Consider the following 21345-nt stretch of genomic DNA (forward strand, 5'->3'; position numbering starts at 1 on the left):
GTCAATTTTGGATCCAACTTGCCACCTTCCCCTGTACCCCATGGGATCTCACTTCTCTGACCAGTCTGCCATGTGGGACCTAAGATGATTGACCTCCAACAACCACAGCCATTTTCCTTTGAGTTATGAATCCAAGCAAGGGAGAGTTTACCCCGATTCCCATTGACCCCAGTTTTGAAGGGGCTACTTGATGCCGCACTTGGTCAAATGCTGCCTTGATGTCGAGGGCAGTGACTCTCATCTCACCTCTGGAGTTCAGCTCTTCTGTCCATGTTTGAACCAAGACTATAATGAGTTCAGGAGCTGAACTGGCGGAACCCAAACTGAACATCAGTGACAGGTTAATGCAAAGCAAATGGCACTTGATAGCACTGTCGGTGACCCCTTCCATCACTTTACTGATGATTGAGAGTAAACTGATGGGGTGGTAATTGGCCGGGTTGGATTTATCCTGTTGTTTTGTGTACGGGACACACCTGGGCAATTTTCCACATAGCCGGGTAGATGCCAGTGTTGTAGCTGAACTGGAACAGCTTGGCTAGTGGCTAGGCAATTTCTGGAGCCTAAGTCTTCAGTACTATTGCCGGAATATTGTCACGGCCCGTAGCCTTTGCAGTATCCATTGCCTTCAGCTATTTCTTAATATCATGTGGAGTGAATCAAATTCGCTGAAGACTGGCATCTGCGATGCTGGGGCCCTCCAGAGGCAGCCAAGATGGATCGACCACTCTGCACTTCTGGCTGAAGATTGTAGCAAATTCTTCAGCCTTATCTTTTGCACTGATGTGCTGAGCTCCTCTATCACTGAGGATGGGGATATTTATGGAGCCTCCTCCTCCAATGAGTTGTTTGATGGCCCATTAGCGTTCATGGCTGGATATGACTGGACTGCAGAGCTTAGATCTGATCCGTTTGTTGTGGGATTGCTTAGCTCTGTCTATCACATTCTATGTATGCTCTTTGGCATGCAATTAGTCCTGAGTTGTTGCTTCACCAGGTTTGCATCCCATTTTTAGGTATGTATGCCTGGTGCTGCTCCTGCACTTTTCATTGAACCAGTGTTGATTGCCTGGCTTGATGATATTGGTCGAGTGGGGATATGCCGGGCCAAGAGATTACAGATTGTGGTTGTATATAGTGAACCAGATGGGTTTTTACAACAATTAACAATGGTTTCATAGTCATCATTAGACTTTTAATTGCAAATTTTTTTATTGTTTGAATTCAAATGTGAAAAATTTACAGCACAGAGCTTAATAAGAACGTAAGAAGTGGTGCTGGAGGAGGCCATACAGCTTCTCAAGCCAGCTCAGCCATTCGATAAGATCATGGCTGACCTGATTTTGGCCTGCATTCCACTTTCCTGCCTGCTCCCCATAACCCTTGATTCCCTATAGTTTAAAAGTGTATCTATCTCAGCCTTGAATATATTGAATTACTCAGCCTCTGCAACTCTCTGGGGTACAGAATTCCAAACATTCTTGACCCTCTGAGAGAAGAAATTTTTCTTCATCTCCAACTTAAATGGGCAACCTCTTATTCTGAAATTATGCCCCCTAGTTCTGGATTTCTCTACAAGGGGAAGCAACCTCTCAGCATCACTGTCAAGCCCCCTCAGAATCTTCTACGTTTCAACAAGATCACCTCTCATTCTCCTAAATTCCAATGTGAATTGGCCATTCGACCAATAGTGTCCGTGCCAGGGCAATCATTTGAATAATGTTTTGACGGTAAGTATAAAGAAGAATGTTGGGAGTGTTTCAAGTACACCCTATCCTTAGCTAGGTAATATTTTTAAAACTAAGCTCTGACCTTGTGGGAGACATGTATAGTTTTAAGGTATTTTCCCTTTGACTAGAGATTGATATTTCAGGCCTCTGCTTCAGCAGCAACCATTTAGATACTGTGAGAAGTAAAGGAAAAGACCTGTAACTAAATCAGAAATGCTCAAAAATTCCACTCTGACCTCTTATTGGGGACAGGCCTACCCATTAGTTATTATCCAGAGTGATTTGCCATACTTGTTATTTTTTATAGGCTAGTCACTGATTTCACAACAGTGATCAACCTTGTTGGATGTGGAGTGGCTAAAGCGATTTACCAATCTGTACCCATCTTAAAAACCCACATCCCTGGAAGGGAAGAGATCTACATCATCCAGTATTGAACAAGGAAATTCACATACTCAGAAACATCACCAGATGTCAGTGAGATCCTATGATCCTCATATACCATGAATCTTGTATGTCCTAGCACTGAATGCTATTTGCTTGGTCTCACCATCTTGTGGGAGAGATCATCTTTCTCAGTTGTCAAGGTAGACCGAGATTCAGAAGATTTCTGATCATGGCCTGGCTGTTAAGATGGGAAGATTTGTAGACCATTTTATGTACCAAATTTGTAGTATTTTTGAACGACTGCTGAAAACTGGCTTGATTCCAGATTTGATGAAAAAGGCATATGAGACACTTGCCTTTATCAATCAAGGCATAGATTACAAAAGTAGGGAAACTATTGGAGAAAATTCTGAAGGAGAGAATCTATCTCCGCTTGGAGAAGCAAAGTTTGATCAGGGATAGTCAGCATGGCTTTGTCAGAGGGAGGTCATGCCTAACAAATTTGATTGAATTTTTTGAGGAGGCGATCAAGTGTGTAGATGAAGGAACTGCAGTTGATGTAGTTTATATGGATTTCAGCAAAGCCTATGACAAGGTCCCACATGGGAGATTTATAAAGAAGGCAAATGCACATGGGATACAGGGTAATTTGATAAGGTGGACTCAAAATTGGCTTAGTTGTAAGAGACAGAGGGTGATGACAGAAGGCTGCTTTAGTGACTGGAAGCCAGTGTCCAGTGGCATACCACAGGGACCTGTGCTGTGTCCCTTATTATTCGTCATTTATATAAATGACATAGATGACTATGTGGGGGGTCGGATTAGTAAGTTTGCGGATGACACAAAGATTGGCCGGTTGGTTAACAGTGAGGTTGGGTGTCTTGGGCTGCAGGAAGATATAGACGGGATGGTCAAATGGGCAGATGAGTGGCAGATGGAATTTAACCCTGAAAAGTGTGAGGTGATACACTTTAGAAGTAGTAATTTGACAAGGAATTATTTAATGTACGGCATGACACTAGGAAGTTCTGAGGAACAAGGGGACCTTGGCGTGTGTGTCCAGAGATCTCTGAAGGTGGAGGGGCATGTTAGTGGGGTGGTGAAAAAGGCATATGGGACACTTTCCTTTTTCAATCGAGGCATAGATTACAAAAGTAGGGAGGTCATGTTGGAGTTGTTTAGAACCTTGCTGAGGCCACAGCTGGAGTACTGTGTGCAGCTCTGGTCACCACATTATAGGAAGGATGTGATTGCACTGAAGGGGGTGCAGAGGAGATTCACCAGGATGTTGCCTGGGATGAAGCATTTAAGTTATGAAGAGAGGTTGGATCGACTTGGGTTGTTTTTGTTGAAGCAGAGAAGACTGAGGGGCAACCTGATTGAGGTGTAGAAGATTATGAGGGGCATGGACAGGGCGGATAGGGAGCAGCTGTTCCCCTTAGTTGAAGGGTTGGTCATGAGTTCAAGGTGAGGGGCAGGAGGGTTAGGGGGGATGTGAGGGAAAACTTTTTTACCGTCTGGAATGCGCTGCCTGGGAGGGTGGTGGAGGCTGGTTGCCTCACACCCTTTAAAAAGTACCTGGATGAGCACTTGGCACATCATAACATTCAAGGCTATGGGCCAAGTGCTGGTAAATGGGATTAGGTAGGTATGTCAGGTGTTTCTCACGTGTTGGTGCAGACTCGATGGGCCGAAGGTCCTCTTCTGCACTCTGTGATTCTGTGATTCATCTGCTTCTTTCTGGAATTTAGTTTTCATTATCTTTTTCCATCAGTTTGCATAAGGAGAGGCCCATTGGTATCTGAAAACCATCTGGAAATTGATACCTAACCAATTACCTTTTTTTTTTATTTGTTCATGGGATGTGGGCGTCACTGGCTAGGCCAGCATTTATTGCCCATCTGTAATTGCCTTTGTTCAGAGGGCATTTAAGAGTCAACTATATAGGCCAGACCAGGTAAGGATGGCAGATTTCCTTCCCTAAAAGAAGGGCATTAGTGAACCAGATGGTCTTTTACAACAATTAGCAATGGTTTCGTGGTCATCATCAGACTTTATTATGACACAGCCGATGGTACAGGCTGAATTATTCAAATCCCCAAGGGAACTTGAAACAACTGTCATAACCCATTTTTGCAATTTGTATGTTTCTAGATACAGGCTTTGAATTCAGTAGTAATAAGACCACCGAGTCTCAAGGGGTTCTTTTTTAAAACTCAATTAAACATTTATTAATACAAGAAAGATTTGCAAACACAAACATATATCTACAAAATTACTACTATAGTAACTACAAAAATCCCCTAATTAACCTGACTGTCAGTTACACCCCCATTAAGGCAACAGTAAAACTCAGATTTAATAGACCTCTGGCAAAGCACACTCTGGAAAGTCGCATTCAAAATGAGTTTCCTTCAGCTCTGGGTCCTTGCTGACAGACTTGGCGCCTTACAGGCTCGAGGCTTCTCACACTTGTTGAACCTTAAAATGCCTCTACCTTCCACACAATCTCCTTTCTCCTTTATACATATCTTTCCCTCTGAATGTAAAGTTTCCATTGTATCACTAGGCTTTTAACTTTTACCTTTTCTAACAATAAATCCCTTTCATCCCACCAATTTTATTAGTAAGCTGAAAAAATAAACACATTGCTTGGCATCTTCTAGCTAGGTGTAAGATTTCACCCGCAGTCTTGAATGACTTCTTTTTAACAAATGCAAATTTACACTTTACCTTCTACCCTCCTTATGTTTATCTAAATACATCTCAAAACTACTATACATCAAAACACCCAGACTAGCTGGCTTTAATCCAATTAAGACACACGGACACACACATAGACACAGACACCACTAGAACCCTATTTTAAAAAGTAATTTCCAATAACATTATAGACAATAACATCTCTTAATAACAACTTTTAATTCCAGATTTTTATCAAACTCAAATTTCACCATCTGCCATGGTGGGATTTGAACCTAAGTCCCCAGAGCATTACCCTGGGTTTCTGGAATACTCAGCCACTGATAATACCACTATGCCACCTCCTCCAACCCATTGATCTCAAGCAAGTTAATTTGTCCTTGTGTTGGACCCCTTTGCACATGTAATCTTATATTTCTGCCAGGGAAAACTATTTATGCTGACTGATTTCATCTTGATGGGTTATTAAGCTCCCAGTACTATCCATTTAAGGAGGTTTGTGGCACAGTGCACAGGGTCCCTATCTCTGAGTCAGAAGCTGTGGGTTAAAGGCCCACCCCAAGGAAAATGTATTCATAACTCTGTCAAAAAGGTTGATTACTAGCCTGAAAATAACACACAGCAATGGCAGGTGGTAAGGGCAGAGAGATTCCTGGTCAGCCATGTGATGGAAATAAAAGTTGGAGCCTCTGTCATCAATATCCATAGCTCCAGGCTACAACATGCATATAAAAGCACATGTTGTCACAGCAACTTGGGCTCCCTGAATGACCTGTAATACACCACCATTAATCAACCCTATTTAATTTTTCATTTTAATTAAGCAGCTTTTAGGACATATCACAGTTTCCAGCTAAAAGCAATTTCCTGTCTCCATTTGGGAAAATGAACTGTAATTTCCTCATTTTATCTATCTGTTCTTAACTCTGAATTAAAATGTCACTTCCACTATGTAGATCTCACAAGGCTTTGGCTTTTTTAAAAATCAAACCTTTTTGCTAAACTGTATCGCAAATGTGCAAATGACAGGCAAGACCAATCTTTAAGCCAATTCTGGCAAAATGGACTGGGGTATACACCTTTCACTACCCTGACTCTTTATGGATACTTAAGATCTAATTTTTACTTGGAGGTGGGAACGGAGCATATGGGGGTAGTAGTTGATGATGAGCTTGCAATATTGTGCGACATGTAACCCTGTCCCACAGAATGTCCAAGCACCGTTTAAACAATGCTTCCAGGTTTCTCCTCATGATCACCTGCATGACACAATTTCCCAACCATTACTTAAAGCCTCAATCCACCTCTGCAAGGTGATCCTCAGGTTCTCAGATGTCTTCCTGGCGGTCCTGCTGAATGCAGTAAGGGACAGGAGGGATGTGCTGTTCCGCACAAGTAGAAAAAATGGCTGAGGAAGTCACCAGCAGGAGCATCATGCCAAGGTCTTGCAAGAAATGTTTCAATAACCCGATTTAATTAGGGAAGTCAGCACACGTCCTTCTTTACCACCCTCCTATGATGCACCTCCCTCTGTTCCATCTTGTCTCTCTTACACCATTCATACCACTTCTCACTGTTGTATCACATTCTTTAATGCCAATCATTATGGCACACTGCATCATATCTCATCCTCTCTCCTTACACATGCTAAACTCTTCCTTCCTCCTTTTGCTGCTGCCAGTAATCCCAGCCTCATCTCATCTGAGCTGTATGACCTGCACCTATTCTCATCAGACGCCTTCAATTCTCGCTGATGCCACTTTCCATTGCTGCATAACTTCCTCACTCCTATTATAAAATGTTTAATTCTCTTTTTCACTTTATGCACTATGTCCTGAAGAAGCCTCACTAGTTGCTCACATTGCTGAACCACCATTTTTGCAGGAGACAGCACAGAATTCGAAAGAGACAGCTAGGACCAGCAGAAGACCCTCAGATTTCATGGAAGTGACCCTGGCAGAGGAACAGACCCTTGAGATAAACAACGCCTATAGCACACTCCGCATTGGTGATGGGATGGCTGATGGATCTGCATGGCAGGGTGCCTGATTTCAAACGCAAACACACATAAACAACAGTCCTTCAGCTTATTTCAACACATTAACCAATATGGTTAAGTGCTTATTTCCATTTTCTTACTACCACTGCTAAACATTCATCCTTCATTGTTTCCTCTGGAGACTTCACATGAACAGTACAAGCCCCTGCTCTCAGAAAAAGATGACTTCTTGGAGGAGCTCATCCCTCTTGAGGACTGACTGTCACATGATGCATGCATTTCAGGCACAGTGCAAAGTAGCTATGTGAATCAAGTTGATGAGCCAGCACCAGATGAATTTCAAGTGAACAGGAGCAGATAATGATGGTAACAGCAGTGGAGGGGAACACCTGCCAGAGGACACCATCCTCTCTAAGCCCTTCTCAACAGGATAGAGATCACACCTCCAATCGTCAGCCATGAAAGCAAGAATGCTAGAGGCACAGCAATAATTCTGTGAGGTGTTGGCAGTCCAGTCACTCTCCAGCAGACCAACAGGACCAGTGCTGCCTCCACAAGGGAGGAGGTTGGTGCAATGATTGCAGAAAATGCATCTCTCTCTCTCAGGATGCCACTATATCTCCTTCGTTACCACCCCCTCAACCAATATCCAATATTGTGCCTGAAGTCTCTCTCGAGTAAGATTTGGCTCAGGAGTTACAGATTACCTAATAAGGGGGTCGAAATCATAGGTACTTTTAAAGGAGTTTCTTAAGAAGCAATGTTTAGATATAATACATAAGCTATAAAGGCAGAAAAGACATTCGACTCCTACCAGGTGAGAACAGTTTACCAGTCCCTGATCGGACGAATGGTAGGGAGAAGGAGGGGAATGCTGATCTCCATAGCTGGAGGTGAGTCTCCTCAGAATGGCTCATTTTGTCCTGATTTGGACAAATGGCTGGATAACACTGAGTGATGCTGATCTCCATGGCTGGTTGTGGCAGTCTCTTCTGCTCTTGGTCCTCTTGAGCTAACCAAGCTCTTTTGTATCTTATAAGATTTTTCCCACTAAACAACTTTTTTATATACCTTAATTCTAGGGGGCTGATGCAGTCTCATGTCAATTGCTTATGCAATTGTCCATTAGCAAGGAACAGATATTCAAGGTAATCCCTCCTACTTCTGCCCGAAACTCATGAAGTCATCTCATGGCTTATCTTTTGCTATGACATCCTGTTTAACCTTTACTCAGACAGTTAGTCAGACAGATATTGGTCTTGCCTTATCAGACTTTAACAGTTTTTGTTTTGGATTTCCAGAATCCGCAGTTTTTTTGTTTTTATATTTTTAACAGTGTCTTGTTGCAGAGCCTGTGCTAGAGTCATGTCCTTAGCAGAGATACCGGGCCTACGTTGTCCTGTGTCTGTCAGCCCAGCTGCCTGCTATATATTTTTTCTTAATAAGAGAGAGAACTATTTCCATAATATACAATTAATTTCTTAAGATTTTATTGTGTTATTAGATAGCCATTTCTTACATTAGTCCAGACTGCCCACGCAGAAGTGCAGGAGGAACAATCAGCAGCAGACCCTCTCTGCAGCATATCAGCAGTCTGAGGAAAATGTACAGCAGCATATAACCAGCTCTGCTCAGGTCACTGGGGTAAAGTTTCATGGAAATGGTAGACCTAGAAAGTCATTGGATAAGAAGAGAACTTAGGATTCACACTTGGGTGTTTCATCGCTTAATTTATAAATACATGTTTTCTGGTGCACAGTAAAACTTTTCTCACTTTTGTCTGTCCTCTGCTTTTGAGGCAATTTCTGTGTCAGCCTTGCCATTATATTGTAGATGTGGAAGTTGGTTAATTCCTTAAGGTGACAAGTTGGAGGATTGTAAAGCACTGGAGTGAAGGTTGCAAGCAATACTTATGGCTGCATAGCAGCCTGAAGGGCACTGCACAGGCCCTGTTCGGGATAAATAATCCATGTGTGTGACCCCACAAAAAAAAATTTAAGGGATCACACACGAGAAAAAAGGGCCGTGCACATCAACTAAATTTTAAAGGGAGCATTGGTGCAAGACTGTTGAGAATCTGGTTACATAAGAGTGGTAGGCATAACAGACCTCTAAATGATGTGCTGCTCTATGACAGTATCACTTGCATCTCAGGCCACAAGCTGCTTTGCATGCTATGCGGCATGTGCTTTTGCGTCCTCTTTGCCATCCTTTTCCTCATCAGATGGTGAGACTACAGGCCTTCTTTCCTGCACTTAGTGGGCAATCTTTGTTGGGCAATGCTGCACTGAATGCAGCATTCCACTGTGATTCTGGAGACTGGCAGCCAAATTCCAGACCTATCAAGGCACCTGAACCGCAACTTGAGCATCCAAATGACCTGATTTATGACACAGCTTGTGGTGGGGTGGCTGCTGTTATACCTATTCTGTTGTGGAGTGGTGGAATGCCAAAGAGTTGCCATTAGCCATGCGTTATGACCTCGGTTGAAACCAGTAACTTTTTTTAAAAAAGAAATCTGAAATCCCAGTTATTTACAGAAAATGAAGCCACAAGATTCCAGATTTAAAACAAAATAATTTTTACTATACAAGAGTCATACAAAGCAAACACAAAATATTATCTTATGCTTTAAAATACAGAATCAACTTAAGTTAAACAATAATTAACAGGCAAATTGTGGTTGATTATAAATGATAAATTATACATTAAATAGCAGATACAACTAAGACAGATGTTACAAATTGGCTCGGCAGTCCACTCAGCATATATGTCATCAATCTCAATCACAAAGTGCTTCAAATCTCTGTCTTCCTCACAAAGATTTTCAGCTCCCCTTCTTCTAAAATTTAGCCAGATCCCCAACCGCCAGCAGAACCTGAGTTCCAATCCTCCAACTTGCAAAATACTGCGGATGCTGGAAATCTGAAACAAAAACAAAAATAGCTGGAAAAACTCAGCAGGTCTCCCTCATTTCTATATTTCCTTAGTTCTGATGAGGAGTCAGAAGGACTCAAAACGTTAACTGTATTCCTCTCTGTAGATGCTGTCAGACCTGCTGGGTTTTTCCAGCTATTTTTGTTTTTGTCTGAGTTCCACAGGTATGGTCTTCACCAAAAGTGGCACATGTCTGCAGAACTTTCTCAACTCTGCTGACGATGGTCTGGATGGTGTAGATCTACCAAAGTTATTTTCAAATAACAGAAACAGCTGAAGCAACAGCATACTTGCCTATCCTCAGCTTTTGGATCTAGCCTCTGTCTTCTTCAGCCTGCCTATGCTGCACCACTGGACTCATCATCTGAGCTCTGATGACCCTATGCCCTTTTGTGTGGTTTCAGCCAGTTTCAGTCTCACCAGAAGCTTTGGTTTCCAAGCTCAGTTTCAGTTTTAGTTTCCTTAGAAACTAGGAGGGTCAGTTTTCTTTCTCATTTTCCTTTTCAGTTTTCCTTAACAATTAGGGTCTGGCTCAAAAAATACAATCTTTGATACTAAGGATTCCATAATACACAGTTCCCAAGCATCCATCCTGCAATGATGGTGTCAGGTCCAGTGATGAGAAATTTCTGAGTTTTGGAAAATGGAATTCCATCCTTTTAATTTCTTTCTCTACCCTCCCCCACCTGGTATGGGGGAGCTGTCACTTAGCTCCTCTCTCTTGAGTCTGCCACTCCAGCATCCGCAGTCACCATTCTGACTGACTTTCTGTGATTAGGAGATGCAGAGGCCATGGCCCCAGTAACTGCTGCCCCCACATGCAGCCTTTTTAAAAAATTTGTTTGTGATGTGGGCTTTGCTGGCTAGGCCAGCATTGCCCTTGTTCAGGGGCTTTTAAGAGTCCACATTGCTGCTGTGGGTCTGGAGTCAGATGTAGGCCAGACCAGCAAATTTCCTTCCCTAAAGGGAATTAGTGAACCAGTTAGGTTTTTACAACAATCAGTAATGGTTTCATGGTCATCATTAGACTTTCAATTCCAGATTTTTATTGAACTCAAATTTCACCATCTGCTGTGGTGCGATTTGAACCCAGGTCCCTAGAGCATTATCCTGGGTCTCTGCAATACTGGTTTACTGACAATACCACTATGCTACCACCTTCCTACAACACATTCTCCTGCATTGAACCGTCCACCTGGTACTGCCTCTATAGGGGAGTCAATGCCGCTGAACTCGGGTCAGAGTGGGGCTGGGGTCCAGGAGTGGAGCCGGAACTGAGACCAGGCCTGTGGCGTGAGCAGGGCTAGGGATAGGGCGAGACGGCGAGCAGGGCAAGGGGTGGGAGACTAAGGTGATGCTGGGATGGGGAGTGGTGGAGGGAGAGCTGGATGGTGGACGGGGGAGAGTGCGGGACTGGGGAGTGGGAGGTGGCTGAGCGGGGGCAAGGGGAAGCAAATACGCCCAGCACAGATCAAATTCTGATGATATTTTGTGCTAGTATAAAAACGTCATGGTGGAACATAACTCACCCCCCTCACTCGCAACAAAACTGGTTGTGCTCCTAGATTGAATTAATCCCCATGGCAAGTTTCTACTAATTATGCCCATTTGCAGACCTTCAAGGAGGGTTTTAAAATTAAGTGCAAGGGCGCTATAGGGACCTGTTAAAAGCTTTTACTTATTTTTAAATTTTACAGTACCCCAATATAATTAGAAAATAATTTTGTGCAGCTTTTTAAAGTCATTTTCAGTTATTCAAAATTGGGCTATTTACAGGTGCTCAACTCGACACTCTGGTCAACAATTATTTATTTTTTGTGGTGAGCCCAGCTATAGTCATTAAACTGCATGAGGGTACCATTCTATGGGCGGAATTTTCCGAGCCCACTGGTGGCATGCGTGATAGGTGGCGTGTGTGGAAAATATGGCGTGACCTGCTTCACGACGGTGTGAAGGCAGGGCACAATCGTCCACTCAGCCTGCCAACGGCCATCGGTCGACGGGGAGCTAATTGTAATACATCAGCGTATAATTAAAGGCCATCCCGCCAGGCTCTTGGAACCCCGCCATATCATCCGTCCTTGTCAGCGGGAAAGCATGCCAATGTATTTCACATTGGCACGCAGGTGATGTGCACTTAGCGGCCTTCACTTTGGGGGAACTGAGGTGAATGAGCAGCAGCGTTCTCCACAGCTCACCTGTTGTTTACAGGCCTCGGGCACCAGGGCAGGGGGGTGTGGCAACTGATTCCTGGCCCCCTGGAGGTGGGGGGTGTCTGGGGGCAAGTGCTAGCCAGCCTCGGAGGTGACTGTTGTCAGTGGAGGCAGGGCTGGGTTAAGTGCTGCCCAGGCGCTGCATCCCACACACAGGCAATCGAGGTGGGGGGGGCAGGCTAAGCAAGGAAAGTGACCGCACATTAGAGACACCTGTATAAACTGACCATGCCTCTGTAACTGAGACAGATCAGGTGCAGCCACAGTGATATGATTGGGGTCAGGCTCCTATCCTGCTTACCCATGCAAACAATGCGAAGACACCAAAGGACCACCAAGCGCCCCATACCTCAGCCCCCCCACCCCTCCGGCACAGACTTCGAGTCCGCCACCACTTTATTGGACCACAGAGAAGTTGGACTGCACACGTTGTACAATCTCCTCAGCAACGCTGACCATGTAGCAGACACTGCTGGAGGTGCTCACAGCCTCTTGCAATCTCAGCATCCTGGTTTGGACCAGTGTCCCCCATGTCGCAGGTTGACAGGACAGCCATGCAGCACACTCATCTCTGGCCATCCGAGGGTTGACCAACACTCTCTCAGAAGCGTTAAGGGGCGGTCACAGAGGGCCACAGGAAAGGTGCTAAGTACAATCATGATAACTGCGTCACTCTCTGTCCTTCTTTCTCTTTCATGCTGTAGGAGGACCACGTCAGGATCATGGATCCTGGTGACCTAGCTGTATGCCTGATGGCTTACAGAGACCGTAGGAGATGGAGGAAAGAGACTGAGGTACCTGGCCGCGCAAAGGCAGGAGCAGCAGTCTCATGAAGAAGGGGCAGCAGGTGCTCCCACACATGCTGCCCAGGAGCGACAGCGAGCCGTGGCTGATGGGCACCTAGCAACACCCAGGGTCTATAGACGCCGCCTGCCATTCCTGCAGATGACTGAAAACCAGTGTTACTGAAGACTGCGCATGTCTAGGGACCTAGTGGCTCACATCTGCCACTTACTGCAGGACTTGGCGTCGAGGGGACATGGAGGGCATCCACTGCCAGTGGCTGTGAAAGTGACTGCGGCACTCATTTCCTATGCTAGTGGCTCCTTTCAGGGCTCCACAGGTGACCTCTGTGGAATTTCACAACCTGCCACCCACAAATGCATCCATGAGGCCACACATGCCATCTTCTCCATGGCACACAACTTTGTGCATTTCGCCCGGGACTGGGACAGCCAGGATACAAGGGCCATTGGATTCACCCTGATCTCGGGATTCCCAAAGGTGCAGGGTGTGATTGACTGCACTCATGTGGCGCTCAGGTCTTTGTCGCTGCACTCGGTGAACTTCATCAACCGCAAGGGCTTCCACTCACTGAATGTGCAGCTGGTGCAACCACCAGAAACGCATCCTGCAGATGTGCGCATGGTTTCCAGGGAGTGTGCACGACACCTACATCCTGAAACGCCCACAGATCCTTGCCGTCTTCCAGAGTCCACAGAGGCTGCAGGGTTGGCTCCTTGGGGACAAGGAGGCCGTGGCTGATGACATACATGCACTGCAGCAGAGCAACGCTATAATGAGGCTCATGCAGCAGCTCGCAACTTGGTGGAGCAGACCATCGGGATGCCGAAGATACGGTTCCAGTGCCTGGACCGGTCTGGTGGAGCTCTGCAATACAGTCCGCAGACGATGTCAGGCATCATTGTCGTCTGCTGCACCCTTTACAACCTGGCGCTGCAAGGGGGTGAGAAGCTGGCTGAGGAGGAGATGGAGGAGTTGCACGTCACCTCCAATGAGGAGAAGGATGATGGGGATCAGGATGAGGGGGTCCTCGGTGGTGATGATGACGGGGATGAGGCTTTCGTAATGGCTAGACAAGGCAGGAACGCTCAGGAGACCCTCATACCTGCCAGATTTATGAAGGATGATGACGAAATGCATTAAGGTGTCCCCATAGATCCTCACATTGCAGTTGTGAATGTTTGACTCCAGTCTGGCTTTTGGCAGCGCCAATACGCTCTGTGAGAATGCTCCTATCATGGAGATGCAGTGAAGGCTCTAATAATCACTCGATCACAGGAGGATGATGACAATATGCAGTGAGGACACTCCATAGATCTTTACATAGCCTCTGAGAATGTCTGACTCCTGTCTGGCCGAGGGAAGCTCACTTGTGCTCCATGATCAGGGCCATCTCAGAGACACAGCCATGAAATTTTAGATGCATCTGATGCTGTGTCCACCTTCAGCACCTCAACCCTTCAGGAGTTGGTGCACAGCATCACTGGTCACGGATGCTGGTGTGATGGGGGCCAGCCCCACCTTAAAGGTGCTGAGAGCACACAGAGAGAATGAAAGAACTCTGTCGCACCTGCCCACTGCGTTCTGGCAGCAATGACAAGCACCGCCAAGGTGCAGGCGTCAGTAATGTTTCCAGGGAGTGTGAGGCTGGACCATTACTGTGGACTGAAAGCTGCATGGAGCATAGGGAAGAGGCCTTGGACTGAGACACCTGCCCTTTATCTTGCGCAGAAAGGTTTCACATCTGAGTGACAAGCACACTGCTCATCAGAGCAAGGAGCCAGAGGCAGGGAGACATTCTCAGGAGTTTATTGACAATAGTGAACAATAAGTATAAGTGATCAACACCCATGGCCAGGCTGTGAAACTACTTTTACCTAGCTTTCCTAACCCTGCCACTACGTCTTGGTGTTCCCCGGATATCCACAGCGGAGATGGAGTCAGCCTGCTGACTGTGATACCCTGCCTGTGATGACTTTGGCGTGCGTCCTCTGGCAGGCCGAGGCTTGGTGGGCTCCAGACTGATTTCGGGGTCCTGCTGCGTGGCAGTGGCACGCTCCTCGGCCTGTGAAGCTGGAGCTGCAGAGATCACAGGAAGAGGGGAATTGGATGGGCCGGTCACTCCCAGAGTCACTAGGGTGGATGGTCCCGGAGTGTACACCTGCTGATCCTCTTCCCTATTGGTGCCTGAGGGCCCCTGGCTAACTCCGTGAGTGGAAGGGGTAGCTGGAGTGAGATAGCACCCCTCTTGCGTACACGCTGTTGGAGGCCAACTATGGCTCAGCGATGGAGTTAAGCCCGCGCAGCAGTGCGGAAGTGACGTCCTGGACCAAGGCCTCCGTGGCAGCCACCATTCTGCCAGTGTTGACCTCGGTGCGTTGCAATGTCAGTGCTATCACCTCAGCCTGAAGATGGACGGACTCCTCCATCGTGCCTTACAACCTAAGGAGTGCAGCGGACATCCTTTCCTGCTGTTCCCTAGCTTGCCTTCGCAGCTCCAGCAACTGTGACATGACCGAGTCAAGAGGCTCATCATCTGACTCGGACTCAGCAACGCTCTGGCCTCCAGAAGTCTTCCGAGTGCTGGGGACCTGGGAAGTCCCTGCCTCCGCCTGCTGTGGATCAGAAAGTGCAATGTGCTCAGCAGATTATGATATCGAGGCTACTCTAAAGCTAGGTCCCTCTGAGATGTGTGTCGCTGTGCTGGTGGAGGGTGTGGGTGAGCGCTGTGATGGTTCTTCAGGGAGGGTGCCTTCAGATTCCTCTTCAGAGGTTTCTTCAGGGCTTGATTGGAGGCCCTGGGTCATGGACTCTGTTGGCTGTTTGACAGATGTGCCTGCGAAAGCAAGGGGAAATAATTAGTGCATGGCAGTGGCCTGTGAAAGAGGACACCACTTACAGCATGGTTGTCTGATGGATGTTGCACTGCTAGATCCTCACTTGGCAGAGCAGCGCCGACCTCACCATCAGCACAGGACGAGTCCTGGTCATTGCTGGCCAGCTGGATGGCTCTGTTTTTGAATTCTGTCAGAACTTTGATCTCCAGCATCCCTCCACCTGTCTGTGACCTTTCCCTCCTGTTGTGAGCTAGTTTGTCTTGCATGGATAGAGATGGGGAGAGTGTATCAGGATGTCTGCCGGGCCAGATGATAAATATGCCTGGCCTGTGTGGATGGTGAGTGGTCCCATGGATGGGATGAGGACAGTGACGATGTGTGTGAAAGAGTGAATGGTGATGTCTCTTGCACTGGCAGTCCTGTGGATGTGTGATGGGTTTGTGAATGCGTGAATTGGGAGTGATGAAAAGAGTGACTTACCCTGGCGGAACACAGGAGATCATTCATCCTTTTGCAGCACTGGATGGCTGTCCTCCTCTGCAGGGCATTTGCACTGACCACTGCTGCCACCGCCTCCCAAGCCAGGTTGCTGACTTTGCTGCCCATCCTGCGGCCAGAGCTGGAGTAGAGCACATCCCGTTGGGCCTCCATGGCATCCTGCAGTCGCTCGAGGGACCTGTCATTGAAGTGGGGGGCTGCAGTCTTTTTTCCTTTGCTGGCAATGTCTCCCAGGTAGTGGCACTGTTTCAATTTACTGTACTTCTGTCCTCAGAATCAACTATTGCTGTAGTCGATTCCTAAGAACATTCCATGTTCATTTTAAATGGCTGCTCTGGAGCAATGACGTCCTGCATCCTTGAACATTAGATAATTGTTTGGGTCATCTCCATGCCCAAGTTAATATTATAATAAAACTCCAAAGCATTTCCAACCCTGCCGCCCACTCAGATGCAGTACAAAATGAGTGGAGTTGCAGTGGAACAGAATGCTTGCCTATTTTCTGTTCTTGACTATCCGACACACTTGTTGGATAGCCAAGAACAGAAAATGGGCAGGTATTCAGAAAGTAGGTAGGCACATGAGTAGGTGTGTTGCATAAGCTTATGGGAATATTAAGGTTACCATATCTAACTCATCATTCCCATTAGGCTTTATGAGAAATAGAGTATTTTTATTCTGTTATTGTGCTATTGGCCACTGATCCCATACACATGCGGGGCTTTATTCCACATCAGAGTAGTACTATTATGTGAATCGGCATTGCCTGGCTTTAATGAATTATCAACGTCAATCACTGGAGTGGTATACACCATGTTGCATCCCCAGAACATGAATTAGCCTAGGTTGACTGCAGCGTGTGGATGATGCATTGTATCAAATAACAAAACAGTGCTACAAATTACTAAGCTTTATTTCGAGAGGGATAGAATTGAAAATTAGGGAAGCTATGCATAACCTGTATCGAAACAGTGGTTAGACCACACTTAGACTTCTACGTACAGTTCTGGTCGCCATATTATACAAAAGGATATAGAGGCACTGGAGATGAAGCAGAGAAGATTTATGGGATGATCCTAGAAATGTGTGGGTATACATATCAGTAAAGGATGAACACGCTGGGCCCTGAATTATTGTTAAGATAGAGAGGGTCTCCAGCTTAGCCAAATTGGCATCAGAGACCCGATTCCTGAAGTCCTCCCTCAAGCCCGGCACCCACCATTTTTGATGGGTGGGGGGTTGTTGTAGTTTGCATTTCCATGGTTCACCAAAGCAGTTGCACATGTAAAAGTACAACTGCCTTCAAACAGATCCAATTTTCATAACTAGGATGTCCAAAACACTACTTGTGGGCTTTAGACCTTTCAGGAGAAGGTCTAAAGCTGCTGGAAGTCTTTGGAGAGGTAGGATACCCTTTTGGATAGATCCAGTTACACCTTTGAGAGAGGTAAGGCGCCCTTTGGGATTGTTAAAGGTATACATTAATGTGTATAAAAAGTAGATAAACTCATTGGAACTGTCAAACTGTCAAGGGAACTGTCAAGGGAGTTGTCATGGGAACTGTCAAGCTGTCAAGGCATTTAAATCGTCTTCCCTTTAATTTAAAAAAAACTTGCTGCAATTTTTAAAAAAAACAGGGCTTGCTATTTCACCTTGTCCATTGACATAAGCCTGAGAGTTATCATTATAGAATTTGTGCTGCATGACTGAATTTATGACCAATCATTATCATGGTAGAGTGCCTGCCAGTTCACAGTTTGAATGACAGATCCAAGTGGTTATAAAGTCTTTGATGTGGGGCTATGAATACAAATGCTTGTTTTTATAAGGGATTAAGCACTTGAATGAAATGTTTTTATAAGGGATTAAGCACTTGAATGAAATGTTTTTATAAGGGATTATGTAGCTGAAGGAATGTAAATCTAGTAAATAGGTTTATATGAATGAGAGACTTTTAAAAAAAATTAAGCCTGCAATAGACAGTTAGGGCAGAATTTTTTGCTGAGCAGTCGGGTACACACCCGACCCGCTCGAGCGTAAAATAGTGCGTGATGACGTCGGGCATGCGGGAGTTGGAGCTGTGCTCACCATCAATTACGAGGCCAGTTAAGGCCATTAAAAAGTCAATTAAGCTAGATTTTACATCGCCCGTGCAATTTCGCGCTCGTCACATGGGCAAAGCAGCCAACAATTTGCTAAAACTCATCAAGGGCGGGATAAAAAGGGTCTGCAGCATTGCTGGTGTGAGTAGTGAGGAGTTTTGGAGATAGTTTGCTGCTGGTTACTTATTTGTACTTGGCAGCTTCATCTCTGTTTGGGGCTTCATTGTTAGCATTTCCAAGCTTCATTTCAGGGCTTATTGGCATCTCCAAGGAGGATTCAGGCCATGTGGACCATTCCAGGTATCAGACAGCCTTCCATTATCCTTGTATGTGACCTCTCTGATTGGTTATGGCTCATCTTCTCTTGAAAGGACAGGGGAGCATTGACTAGTTCACTCTCTACCTGCAGCACCATAGCAGCCTGGCCAACCCCAGCTGAGAAACACCTCACAGGGCACATCCGAGTCACGGCCCTCGAGCCGCAAGGCACTCAGTCCAAGCAGCCAGGGCTCACTCCCTTGGCCACCTCCAGCATCATCGACAGTCGGCACTCAGAAGCTAGCATCCCTGAGGTCCACAGGGGGCACGGCCACACCTTAACACTTCTGCACGCTGACCCATGCCAACATAGTACTCACCCTCCCTGAGCACAGCATGTCATTGAGCCTCTTCCGGCACTGCACCCATGTGCGCTGCACCACACCATGGATGCTGACCTGCGCAGCAACTTCCTCCCATGCCCTCTTTGTGAGGTGCAGGGGACTCCTCCTCCCATCTCTGGGGACAAGGGCATCCTTCCTGGCAGCCACATCCACCATGAAGACTGCGAAGCACTCATCGAAAAGTGGGGGGGCTGAGTTCCCACCCAACCTGCCCTCCTGCCTGGCGTCTCCAGCTGCATTCGACTCCATCACATTAGGTGACGAGAGACAGAAGAGACGTTCTTCCCTGGCAGCCTTCAAGGGGCTGCCTGCACCATTTTAAAACCAGCTCCTGGGTTGCCATTGGACCCGGTGACCAACAGGACCCCCAGCCCCTTCCCAACCAATGGGGAGCCACTTTTCACTCTGGGCAGGCCTTAATTGGCCCACCAGTGCGAAATCACGGTCGGGGGCTAGTCGCAGGTGGCAACCCATTTTGCAGCTGATCCCGGGCCCGCTGACCACAAACGCCCGCTGAACTGAAAATTCTGCCTGTAGAATTTTGTTATTATCTCATCTCAGCAGGGGTCCTGAGATCTGTTCACGGTGGATATTGCATGAGTTTGCATGAAGGGTGTAAGGGCAAAGAGTGGTGGGTGGGGGACATGAGTTGGCACGACTTGGCACTAAGTTGGTATAGGGCTATAAAGGTAGAGGGGCATGGGTTAGCATGAAGGATATGAGTGGCGATAGGGGGAAGGGGAGGGTGCATGGGTTGGCATGGATGGAGCATGGGGAGGGTGAGGGGTGAGTGCTGGAGGGCTGATTTTTGTTTATTTTTAAAGCTGGGACAAAGTCCATCCTCACCAAGGCGGTCCTTTCACACAGCTCGCTTCCGCCCCCGGCAGCCCCTGTGATTGCCTCCAAACTCCTTCCGAGAGCAGTGGTACCAACTCCAGTTAACACCCATAGCCCCCGTACAAAAATCCGACTGTTCAGGCATTTTCTCCCGAGTCGGGTTTGCGAAGCTGAGAATTTTCCCAACTATGCACTCTGACTCAGGAGCAAAAATTCCCCTGGGTCTCTTTTCTCTTAAAAGATGACTGAGGAGAGACTCAATCGAGGTCTTTAAAATTATGAAAGGTTTTGAAAGAGTGGATATAGAGAGGATGTTTTCTCCTGCGGAGAAGAGCATAATTAGAGGCCATCAATATAAGGTAGTCAACAAGAAATCCAATAGGGAATTCAGAAGAAACTTCTTTATCCAAAGAGTGATAAGATCGTGGAACTCATTACCACAGGGAGTGGTAGAAGTGAATTATATAGATGCATTTAAGGGGAAGCTGGATAAGCATATGAGCGATATGGGGATAGAGGGTTACAATGATGGACTTAGATGAGGAAAAATGGGAAGAGGTTCGAGTGGAGCATAAACACCAGCATGGACTGGTTGCGCTGAATGGCTGGTTTCTGTTCTATATATCCTATGTAATCCTTTGTAAAGAAAGGAAATCTTGCTAATAAGATTTTTCTTGTACAGTACAATGAAGTGTAGAATAAAGCTCCCTCTGTGATGCAAGCAGTTCAGTGTTCAATAGGACTTTTTCTGTCCAACAGAATCTAACCTTAAAAACCCGGGCAGCATGCAGCATCACAGCAAGGATTGAAAAGGAAAATAAACTAAAGCTTTTAATCTTCTTTGAATGAAGTATTTCAGTTTGAAATTACTTTTGTTCTTCTGTATAAAATTTTCTTCTCATTACAGCCTGGGTTCTTTGTGAACCACTAATAAAACCACCTATAACTGCACTTTCTTCACAAAAGGGTTTCAATGGACTTTGAAGAAAACCCTAAATGGATATTCTTTCTGCTCACATATTGTTATGAAAATGTATCTGATTACCTTATTAGATATATAGAAAATAAAACATTTGGATTCCTCAGTGGGAATCTATTTGTAAATTCTGACAGAATATGTTATTCTTAGCTTTGTGATTATAACGGCAACTAAATAGATCATTCAGTTGTGGGTCTGAAGCTTTCAAATAATTACATGTGTAATTGCTGTTTTGTTCTTTAGGTCAAGGTAGGGACTGAGATGGCGACAGGAACAGGCCCCAACAAGAAAGTTGCAAAGCGGAATGCTGCAGAAGCCATGTTGCTACAGCTTGGCTACAAAGCATCAATCCCTACTCAAAATCCACAGGAGAAGGTAAACTTGAATTTTAAGTTCACTTTTTTGTTTAACTGTTAAGGAATAAAGAAATAAAACAAATTGATTATTAAATATGTTATTACATGTTTAAGTTTTGCTTATAGATTTGACCAAAATTTAATCATAAAACTGGTACTTTGTATTTATACTTCTGCTGAAAAAAAGACATGCCTAAGCCTTTCGCCTTGCACTCATCAGGGCACGCGCAAGAACACCAATTTAAGGGGAAAACAACAATTTATACTGTATCTGTAGAGAGTGCTGATTGGTTGGCAAGTG

The 21345-nt window shown here is 45.8% G+C and overlaps 1 protein-coding gene across 4 annotated transcripts in view; it reads left to right on the plus strand.

Moving 5' to 3' along the window:
* The window catches only part of stau2 (staufen double-stranded RNA binding protein 2), a 500403-nt gene that overhangs the window by 285688 nt on the left and 193370 nt on the right, over positions 1 to 21345 (plus strand). For all 4 annotated transcript variants that reach the window (XM_078540321.1, XM_078540322.1, XM_078540323.1 and 1 more), the window contains one exon: positions 20932 to 21063. In XM_078540321.1, the coding sequence (XP_078396447.1) occupies positions 20932 to 21063 (132 nt within the window). The remainder of the gene's footprint in view (positions 1 to 20931; positions 21064 to 21345) is intronic.

The sequence above is a fragment of the Cetorhinus maximus genome, chromosome 4 (assembly GCF_964194155.1).
Source record: "Cetorhinus maximus chromosome 4, sCetMax3.hap1.1, whole genome shotgun sequence".
Classification (NCBI taxonomy): domain Eukaryota; kingdom Metazoa; phylum Chordata; class Chondrichthyes; order Lamniformes; family Cetorhinidae; genus Cetorhinus; species Cetorhinus maximus.